The following is an 11,246-nucleotide window of genomic DNA, read 5'->3' as shown; positions in this document are numbered from 1 at the left end:
AAGCCAAAGCGCAGCGAGCTGGGGACAGGCTGGTTTCACTCACATGAACTAAAAAGCTATAACCATAAAATAAAATTACTATAATATTCCTATAAAGTGTCTGTGGTTCTCGGTGGTGAAATCACCACACCTCCCTGCATGTTTTTTACACTTCCCGTGGAATTACTGTAATATTCTTTCAATATTCCTGCTGGGCTTTCGGGTGATTCCCTGTTTGTTTTACATTTCTGTAAAGTCTCCAGGTATTACTGTAATATTCCTATAGTGTTTTATAGGCCTGCATGTCATTGCAACACAACGCAGTCCAATATCATAGCGGGCTCCCTGCTTGAGCCCTCCCTCCGCCTCTCATGTGTCTACATTTTCATCCCATGGCCGTCTCTAGGTGATTTAGCGCCGCCAGTCTCAAGCAGGTGTCCAACATGGCGAACACGGGAAGCGGATCTCTCGCAATTTCTTTCTTTGTTTTCGTGATTTCAGCAGCGTTTCTTCCGAAAGGTACGTGTTTTCGTAGGTGTATGTATGTTTTTATTTTGGTGGGGCTTCTCGTGTGTGTCCGTACCTAATGCAGAAATAGCCCTTCCACAGCAAAAGCCCGAGGAGTACCGGGAGAAGTTGTGGTGCGTTTGCGCTCTAGATGCGCACAAGCTTCCCCTCCAAATCTCAGCATCACTTTCTATTTCTCCGATAGTGCCGTCGACTCCAAATTACTCACGCCGTTTCTCGAGACTGTTGGGCTGCTTATCGTGTGGGCTTATTTTAGCGCTGATTAAAAGGGGTGCTGTCCTGAGTTTTTCACTGCAGCACAGCTACAGATAGGACTGCTAGAAAAAAGTATTCTCAGCGCTGCACAGTTAGGACAGGCGGAGATAAAGTATCGCCAGAGATAATCGAGTGAAGTGGTCGTACAGTATTTTGACCCAGGGCAAGTACAAGGCAATTGCTCACTGAAACGTGGTCGGCTCTTGTGCCTTGAGAGAGAGGATAGAGAGAGCACGGCTGGAGTGCGCTCGTATCCTTTGCTTATACCGCATAACCCTCCACAGTCCCAACTCATCTCTGTGTCTACAAATCTCCCAAGTCTGGGCTTCAGGTGCGCTTTGGAGGAAAAACACGCATTGCAGCTCTAGTCTCGCACATTGTCCTCTGGCCGCACAACTGCAGCCGCTGCTGACCGTGTGTGTTCCCGGTCCGCAGTCTTCACTTTTCCCCTCAGTGAGTGACGCTGGGAAATGTAAATCTGTTATGTCTTTGTTACTCTTGTTTTTTCACAGCGTAACTGCACGAACCAGGGCTAACTAAATGTGCGTGGCTATTGCAGTGCTCAGTCCCATCATTTCCCCGTTATTCCACCGCGTTTGCATCAGAGTTGCATGCGTCAGTGTTTTTTTTCCCCTGGAAAACGTATCCGCTGACAATGTGACGCATGTGAAGCGGTTAAAATGTCAGCTTGGAGCCACTTTAAATCCCTCCCAGAGGTAGGATGGACATGTTGTGCTGTCAATCCCCGGGTTGTTAAAATGGCAAGCAACAGTTGCAGTGACAGGTTTACACTTGAAGATTACTTGAGCGACCCCCCCCCCCTTTTTTTTAGCAGTTTATTTTATTTTATTTATTTTTTTAGAAATTGCAGGCACATTGTACAACAGTGGCATCTGCAGCACACATCAACAGGTCTGCAGAAACTAATCACTGCATGCCTGTGCTTGCCCGAGTGGTAAAGAGTGTTCCCAAAATGAGGTTACTAGTCAAAGGAAGTTTTAGACATTGCGTTTTTTTCCAGTTCACTGCTTGTGAGACTTTCATTTCACAGTTGTTGAATTTATTATAGTCTGTGTTGAATAGCGGTTAAATGACATTTACAGCATTGTCTGGCGTCTCCTTGTCACATTAATTTAATTAACCTCTCAGTTGAATAAAATAAAGCATCGTGAATGTGAAACAACCCCAAGCGAGAAAGGGTTGGATGTGACCCTAGTTTATTCAGCTCTCTGGCTGTCCATGTGTGAGTGCTGGGCGCAAAAGAAAAAAGGCCCAAACTCTGTGTGTGCAGTGGGGAAACTTTGCTTTTTACAGCTTTCAAATTTTTCTTTGTAAACGATCCAGAATGTGTGGATTTGAACTAGTGAGACGAGAATAGTTTCACTAACTTGATGTTTCCTAGCACAAAATGTGCATAGTGATAGGTGAAAAGGGAGGCACTGATAATGCTAAAGAGCTTCTCAGCATCCTGTTATGAAATGCCCAGACTTTGCATTTCACCAAAGTATCTGTTTAGCAGTATTTCTCTGCCTGCGTCTCCTGGGGCTCGGCCTGTTGTAGCAGATCAGATGGTTGAATTTCAGAAGGTTGCATAATCCCACTTATTGCCAGTTTAAAGTCATTCGTCAGGACTGAGTGATGGTGAAGTGGATCAATACGAGCTGTCATGAAGCCTCAACGCGCTGCTGAAGGAAAGGGTCTGGGAGAAACAAAAGGAAACATACAGTTGTTACGGTACTCTCGGTTGCCAGTTGGCATGTGACCCAGTGAGTGATTGAAGACGTTTGTCTCTGGCTCCTTGTGGTGGGGTTTGGCTTTGAAACAGATCCTACTGAAATCTGCTAACGGTGTGCTGCTTTTCCCTCAATTTCTGTTTGTCTCTTCGGATTCTGGAGGGTGGCAGTGTTTTAGTTCTTCAGTCATCATACGAATGTTGAGCTCCCCACTTTTTTCCGCTAGTGTGTGCCAGTGGTGCAAGCTGGGGCCTCGAAGAAGTACATTCATATTTGACTTTGCATATTTTTGTTGAGCCCTACAGGATCAAATATCAAAAAATGAATAAAAATATCCTCTTTTAACTTGTTTCCTGCACAGTGTAATGTTTCCCTGCATTTTACTAATTTTGAACATTTTACCATTGCAGTTAGACAACAGTAAAATGTTATTCATATATGCATTTACTTTTTTTGAATATATATGTAGTATATAAATCCAGCTCATTATTTCCTTTTAGGGTTTTGTATTTAGCAAATAATTCTGTGAAGTAACTACAAATACCAAATAACTGGCTTAATAAAAAGCTAAAATTTGTACTTAGGTACTACCTGACTGACTGCCAGAGTATCTAGATCAATAGTCCACGAGTCTTCCAAAGCCCAAGGTAACCCGATCAAACTGCATTATTTGGCTGACTAAAAGTCTAAGGCTTGAAGATGTGCAGTTTAGTTTCACAAAAGACGAAGAAAAGCCTCAAATTCCCCAGTGAAGCTTGGCATTAGTTCTCAAAAATCGCCTCAAACAATTACTTTATTACCAAAGTAGATGCAGATTAATTTTGTGCGAATCCACAAATCGATTAATTGAGTAACTGTTTCAGCTCCCAGTTCATTAGTGCCATTTATGTAGCAAACTGAAGTGGCCTTCTTTTGACTATCTCTATAAAATAGCACTTACAGTACAGTACAGTGTTTCGGGATAAATGTAATACGGCACTTAATGGCTCATTGATATGTGCCCGCTTGCAAAGTATTTCATGGCCTGTACGGTGAGATCACCACAGTACATCATTTGTAACAATAATATTCTCTTCTATTTAAAGAAATTGAATTTATTGCTCATTAAATTTACATTAAACTCTGCTTAATAAGCCTCACTCTAATTGCTGGATAATGCATGGCACTACTTTATGCGGTGGCAGCTAATCTTACTGTTGGAAAGCGAGCGGCTGGCAGAAAAATGGCAGGTGATGCATGTAAGAAATGTAGCCACTTGTAGGAGCTGCAACGATGAAAATCATATAGACTGGAGTTTTATTACTTCACTGAGGACATCACACTTCCAGGCTGCATCTTCCTACTGTATATGCTGTGTGAAAATGCAAAGATTGCAGGGGCTCATCTGTAAATCAAATGCAGTTAAAGCCATCTCTATCTAGTCTCTGCAAGGCAGAGTGTGTGAATGTGCACTCGCGATCAAACTTCACACTCTCTTTGAGCTTATAAAATGAATCTACGTGCAGAGGGTCCTTGTAGCTCAAGGCAAATGGGCAGATTTCACTTCAACACTTGTCCTTTCACGTCAGGTGTTGTTGTAAGCCAGCCAATATACACAGAGAAAGAAGGTGGTTATGGAGGTCCGTGTTGGGAAAAATTGAAAATCTCTTTCTATCCTTGACTTTATATTCCTTTCAATTTCTGAAAGACTCCAACGTCTCTTTAAAAGTATCTCCCTGGGTGCTGGGCATGAAGGTTTTTGTCCATACACTTTATAGCAGAACCTTTAAGTAAATGCTCTATCAGGTTGTTTTGTCAAGGTCACAGGAGGTAGTGCTGGAGACCTACATCACACTGAGTTGTGTAGTTATTATTACCAACACCCCCAACCAGCCTGCCACCAAAAAAAATAAAAAAAATAACTGTGGATCTTCTATGTAAGGAATTTATGTACAACTGAATGACAAACTGAGGCCGATCAAAAATGTGTCTGTCTGTCTGTGTTGAAATGTAGTAAACAGTCAATTAGGAGAAACAGACAGATGACAGGTTCTTTCATGATTGTGGGGACAGAAGCCTCCATTCACAGTGCTGTGGTAATGAGCAGGAGTGCTGATGTCTCTGCTTATGAATATGACATTGTTCTCTCTGTTCCCTGGATCTGGGAGACCTCACTCTATTGGCTGCGATGCTTAGACGCTGACAATCAGGACCACAATGACAAAAAAAAAAGTAAATGCAAAGATTTTGTTTTGAAAGGGGCATAGAGTGCACATTAGTGTGGGTGATGGAGCAATTACAAGCCACCATTAAGGCCGTGGAGCAGTCAAAGCACAGCACTTTGGAAATGAAGAACTCCAGTGGGTAGAAACCCTCCATAACCGTTAAAGTAATAAAAAAGAAACAATAAACAAACAATGAAAAAACCTCCACAAAACACGATTGATTACTTGCTAAAGTTAGGTTTGGGTTGGTGGTGTCAGTATGACTATTCATTTTGCCAAATACAACTTCACGGATGCCAGTAACGGTGTAATAGATTCACTTTGACACCTTTAAACCTTCTCTGAATTTACCGCAGTGCAATATGATTCAATCTAAAACAGTGGCAATGCTAATATCTACTGCGATCGCTACTTGACATTAACTGGTTGCTGTTGTGCTTTCTAATATATCCTTCTCACCTTGAATGAGATGCTTATTCAATTACAGCGATTCTACCGTGTCATAGCTAAACATCTACTGCACATGGCTTTGGGTAGCCAAGGAGGGGTGGTTTGTTGTTGTACAGTTGCAACTGCACGCCACTCTTTGTTGAATATACATTTGAAGATTTGGCAGTAATTTTATGTAAATTCACATTTTTTTGGCTCTCTCTGATGCAAAGACGTTTAATATCAAATGAATAGGAAGACCACATGAAATAAATTACAAATGCTCAAATTAATAAATACTGAGAAATCTTATTACTGTATATAGCCATGAGAAACAAATTCTACAAAAACTCTGAAACATGATAAAAGATATTGGACTGTGTTGACATTTAGTTTTTTATTTTTCTGCATAAACATGATTTTATTTTATTAAAAAAATTATTGTCGCTCAAATGTTCCTCTCTTATAGCTGCATTGTTGGTTGCTCTTTAGCTGCTAAATGCTCAAATACGTTCATCAGGTAGTCTCTGACTGTGTCTGTCTGCGTTTTGATCTCGAATGTTGATCTTTTGAGAGGTGAGAGCCAACCAAAACAGTCACTTTGTGGGCTGTACAGCTCAAAAATGAGGTGAAACTCGCTCTTAACCTCGGTATGGTTGAGGGTTGTGCAGCATTATAAAAATTACGAGTTTGTAACATGACATGCAATCGACTGGCCATCATGGCATTTCACATTTTGCACCCACCAAGCTAAGCTGGGTCCTCCTGCATTTGTCCTCTTGCTGGATTTTGACAGATTCTGGGGAGACGTTTCACATTATCAGAAATTACACAGATCAGATGGACCCAAAGGGCCATTCTGCAAAATTTGTCCACTCATCCATGTGTCATATTCAATATCTGAGTTGTGATTCTCACAAAATATTAGATGATGTATTTCATTTCAGTGTTAAACCATCAAAAATTGCACTGCTTGAACCAAACGGGGATCAAAATAGGCAAGGATTTTCCTATTGATGATTATCCAGGTCGTCAATGCTTTTTCTTATGGGCAACCCAAATTATTTAAATAATATTTTAACAAATTGTGTTGTCTTTAGATTAGTCATGGCAAAAAGGACTGAACAAAGAGAGAACCTCGAGGGTGGATGGCACAGATGATAACTCACAACATTAGGACTAAATAACAGTTGATGAATGTGGAGGAGAAAGGACTTTTTCTCTTAGAGTAGACTGCATCCCTAATCAATAAATTCAGTTATCGAGTTCCCTCTAATCCACTGCTGGAATAAGAATGAAAAAGGTTCCAATTTAACTTATAAAAGAGGAGATTTTGTTTGATCTGCTAAGAAAAATGACCCGGATTCAGTTTATCATTACGTTTCCACATTTGGAAATATTGCCCACCCCCCCTCCTTGGACCGGTTTTATCCACTTTGCCCACTGTGGCTTGATGGCAGGTTATTTAGAAGTCTGAAGGCAGGAATTTCTCTTCCCCTGGCAGAGCTTAGTTGCATTTCAGACATCAGGAATGGAGCAGCTCCTTTCTTTCTCCTCTCGTGGCTTGTTTGGGTGGATCTGAGCCTGATAAAATAACCAGTGTGTGCTCAGAGTCCAGTGTAAACAGCAGCATACAAGTGGGAGTGATGCAGCGCTGCTTTACAAAATCAAAAATACAACTATTCCTCAGTGCCGGCAGAATGCAAACATTTCACTAATCAATAAATCCTACTCTTCTAATAGAAAGACAATTGTTGCAGCTATCACACTTTATTCTGAGAATATAGTGAAATTGGAAAAATCAAAGATTGTCAGCTCGTGCATATCCAGTAACATATTAAGACAAGGATGGCTCTTGCCTTGCACCCTCCTGTGGAATCAGTCCCTGCTTTTCTTGTTGGCACGCTCCGAATGAATTTATTCAAGCTTGATGAAATGTTGTTCCCTTACACTGGGACAACATTAGAATACCTTAGTACTTTAAGTTTTGTTTTAACACTGCAACCATTGCACCTTAAAGCTTTCCTAATTTGATTTACTCAGTGATGTCATCTGGAAAGAACAAACATGTATTAAAGAAATCAGACATATTCCCAGAATATGATTTATTCTGAGAACATATAGTCCAAAATTATGCCTCTTTTTAAATTTAATGCTGCTTTCCCAACTGTTTTTGAAAATGGTTTAGCTATTCGATAAAATGTTACAAAGCAGAAGAAAGCAAAAAATCATCTCTTTTGAAAAGCATGAAAAACAGTATTTTTTCAATGATTTATTCATTTAACTGATGAAAAAACTTCTAACATATACCCCTGATATACGTTAGATGTTGACGATGTGTAGCTGACTTGATTTTAATGGTCTGTTTGCTGATTGAACATTGTTGCTGTATTGCACTTGGTGACAGTGATAAATATTTGTAATATTTGTTGGCCTTATTTATGTATATGGAGCCTTAGTTTTCCATAAAGGCTAGAAAAACACATCAGCCAACACCTTTAAAGTTCACTGATTAACATATTGCAGGTTGTTTGTGTAATCCAGACCAAAATCAACCCTGGACTGACGAGAGCAAGGCGACATTTTTAGACTCCAATGAGGTAGTACCACCCACAAAGGCATAGTTTGGTGCTTAAGCCTCTATAAAAATCAAACTGGTGATGTTACTTTAGATTAAAGTATTCAAGAAATTAGCCAATGAAATAGTGAACCATACAGAACATAGTAAGTAGATTTTGATATTTCTCGACAAAGCAAGGCTAGCTGTATCCCCGCTGTTTTTAAGTCGGTATGCAGATCTAGTCTCTATCGCTGCTGGGTATTAGTTTTTAAAAGATTTCCTTTGATTGAAGAGATACATCCTTTGACTGGACACATTAAGCAGCTCTAAACAGAAACATTTGTTCTGGGGTTGTAGGTTGGGTTAACATCGCTTACTTGGTGGAATATCATACATATTATTAGCCAGCCTTGACAGACTGGCTGTTGCCCCCAGAGTCTACTTGGATGGATGCACGGATAGATGGCTGCCCCCTTTAAATAAGTGATCTGAATTTAATATAATTAGGCATGTATATATATATTCAGATACACTTGGTTTAACCTGATGAAAGTAAGTCTGTAGTAGGGATAAAAATGTAAGAGCTAATCATCGTTGCAGAATCCATACAGTGAGTGCTGCTCAAGGTGAAATTCGGATGCTGTTTACTCAGAAGTGAGTTGTTGTCTGACAGGTTGGTGTTGCCAGCCTCTGGGGCATCATGCTCTTGAATTATCAGCGTGACGATAGACCCATCTTAATTACCCTCAGATACAGCACTATAATCTGTCATTGTCAGGCCGATCAAGACTGTGCAAACCAAGCACTAAGACTCATTCACCCAAACCAGAAGCCTATTGATTACTTTTCATACTTGAGTCATTGCACTGCGGCGAGACATGGGAGGCAATAGAGCTAATGGAAAGGGGAAACTCAAAGTCACATTGTTTACAGCTGAGATGACAGGTAAATGTATTTGAAAGGAAATATGGGCTTGATCCAATGGCTTCCAAATAACCGTCTGTTTGTAGCTAACAAGGAAATTTAACCCCGAGCCATTAAGCCATCAGCTGCCCTGAAGCTCAGATGGTGAGCTTAACGCATGGGAGCTTTTCTATTTCAGAATCAAATCCATGTCCAACGATTGAAAATAGAATTTGTGTTGTTTGAAAAGTTCTTCAAGCTGTTTCACATAATTAGTTTTAATTTCTCTTTGTGTGCGAATGATCGCATCAACAGCATCCTCAAAAATAAAGACTTTCTTAGTCTGCATACCAACTGTACTGAATATACTTTATCAGTATCGCTGCGCTGCAAAACCTGATTAAATTCATGTTGCACACTCGCTTTAAACAAAAAAGATTCTGTATGTGGTGCTAAAAAACATCTTATCATATCTAGTTACTTTTTATTCTTGGTAAATATTCCCTAAAATAAAATGATCTTAGCATAGCTTAAAGTTCTCAAAGACCCAGTATGTACTTGTTTCAGTCATACAGTACTTGAGGCACTTGAGTATATATACCATCACCAATCAATAAAATCCAAGAGGCCTAATATGTGGCCTAAGAGAATCCCACATATATACATGCACACTCTGGTTCCCAGATGATAGGACCTGGCAACCTTCTACCTCCCCTGCATATTTGCCAGCATTTGATAGCAGAGTGGGCAGCGGATGAAGAGTTTGTGGGGAACTCAGTTAGGGTATTACTATCCACCCACCAAAGTGCACACTATGTGGCCCAAACACAAGAGCACGACTGCTGCTTGTGAGACAGAGAGCGAGGGAGAAAGAAAGAGACACCGGGGAGTTTATTTTCTACTTGTCTTTGTCTGCAAACAGCAAATTTTTTCACCAAACACGTGGTGGAACAAAATAAAGCTGAGAAGAGATGATTAATTAGCATCTGGAAATACGCTGTTATGTTAGGCTCCCATTTAAAAATGCAACTAACAGAAAGAAATACCTTGTATCTGTTTTCTCTTGTTTTGTGACAGTGCTGGATTATAGCTGCTCTCCACATGCATGTTCATTTGAAAGAGTGCAGAGGTGTTGGTGTCGGCTATATGCAGGAAAACATGAAACTATACCGAGGCCATTGAAATGTAATAATAATGCATTAATGGAAAAATAAGTTAAATATCTCTGTTATTGGCAAACTGTTGGCACTATTCTACTAGATGAGGGACCTATGTTGGATGTCATGCTGCTGTGTTGCTCACTCCATAGTTCCCCTACCTCTGCAGTGGCTGTCAAATAAAGATAAAATATCAAAGCAATTAACTGAAAAATAAAAAGAAATGCCACTTAGTTTTTTTTGTTGTTTTTTGCTAATACTGACCTATGACTCATTTAAGCTTAAGAAAAGCCACCTAACTAAAAGGATGAACCAGTGTTGTGTCTGCACATAACAACTTATCAAAGTCTCATTTTTAAATTGTATCTTTAAGCCCTTCTCCCTAGTAGCCTGTCACAAAAACACTCATTTGTACCCGTTTCTTTAGTCGAATCTATGAAAAATGTCAAGGATAACACAGTTTGACAGGCAGAAAATAGTATTTTTGGAACAACAAGTTGATTCCTAAAGAGCTATTAACTGAAAACTTGCCATATGTCAACATGGTGTGCGGTGTGTTCTTAAAAAAATGGGACAAACTGGACAAGTATAGGACAAGAAAAAGAGGTGTCAGGCCTACAAAAACAATCTACAGGAGATAAGATAAGATAAGATAAGATAAGATAACTCTTTATTGTCATTGCACAGTCATACATAGTACAGTAGTACAATGAAATTGGAAAAACTGTCCTACGTCGGCACTACATATAACACAACACGACACGATATGACACATCACAACGTAACAAACAACACAACACAGTATATTAACTTAGTATAAAAAAGAAGAATAAGTGTATGTGTATTGCACACTGTTATTATTGCACATTAATTATTATTGCACCTTGTTATAAATATAAATATTATTGTTATCGTTTTAAACATTGTTACCTCCCCCTAAAAAGTCCAGGGAGGTATCCAGTCAGGTCAGCTATTTACATTGATCAGGGCTATTGCCCTGTTGTAAAAGCTGTCCTTGAGTCTATTTGTTCGGGACCTCAGCAGCCTGAACCTCCTGCCAGACGGCAGCAGCTTAAACACCCAGTGTCCTGGGTGTGTGCAGTCCCGTAGGATGCTGCGTGCCCTCTTGAGACAGCGAGTGCTGTACAGGTCCTTCAGGGAGGGAAGAGGATGTCCAATGATTTTTTGGGCCGTGTTGATGACCCTCTGGAGTGCCTTTCTGTGTGCTGTGGTGCAGCTGGAGAACCACACACCGATGCAATATGTCAGCACACTTTCAATGGAGCAGCGGTAGAAGACGGTCAGCAGCTCCTTCTTCAGGTCCATTTTTCTGAGGATTCTCAGAAAGTGGAGACGCTGTTGGGCCTTCTTTAAGACCGCAGAGGTGTTAGAGCTCCATTGGAGGTCTGTGTCTATGTGCACACCCAGAAACTTGAAACTGGAGACCCTTTCCACGCACTCCCCGTTGATGCTGACAGGCTGCAGCTCGGACTTCCTC

The 11,246-nt window shown here is 40.4% G+C and overlaps 1 protein-coding gene across 3 annotated transcripts in view; it reads left to right on the top strand.

Annotated features, from left to right (window-relative positions):
- Positions 1–365: 365 nt before the first annotated feature.
- cadm1b (cell adhesion molecule 1b) overlaps positions 366–11,246 on the top strand; it is a 169,707-nt gene continuing 158,826 nt past the window's right edge. For all 3 annotated transcript variants that reach the window (XM_024804942.2, XM_004558266.5, XM_024804941.2), the window contains exon 1: positions 366–498. In XM_024804942.2, the coding sequence (XP_024660710.1) occupies positions 423–498 (76 nt within the window). In that variant the 5' untranslated portion in view covers positions 366–422. The remainder of the gene's footprint in view (positions 499–11,246) is intronic.

This window comes from Maylandia zebra, linkage group LG14 (genome assembly GCF_041146795.1).
Source record: "Maylandia zebra isolate NMK-2024a linkage group LG14, Mzebra_GT3a, whole genome shotgun sequence".
Taxonomy (NCBI): Eukaryota; Metazoa; Chordata; class Actinopteri; order Cichliformes; family Cichlidae; genus Maylandia; species Maylandia zebra.
Note: the sequence above shows the minus strand (reverse complement) of the source record. Positions and strands in the feature narration are given on the sequence as shown.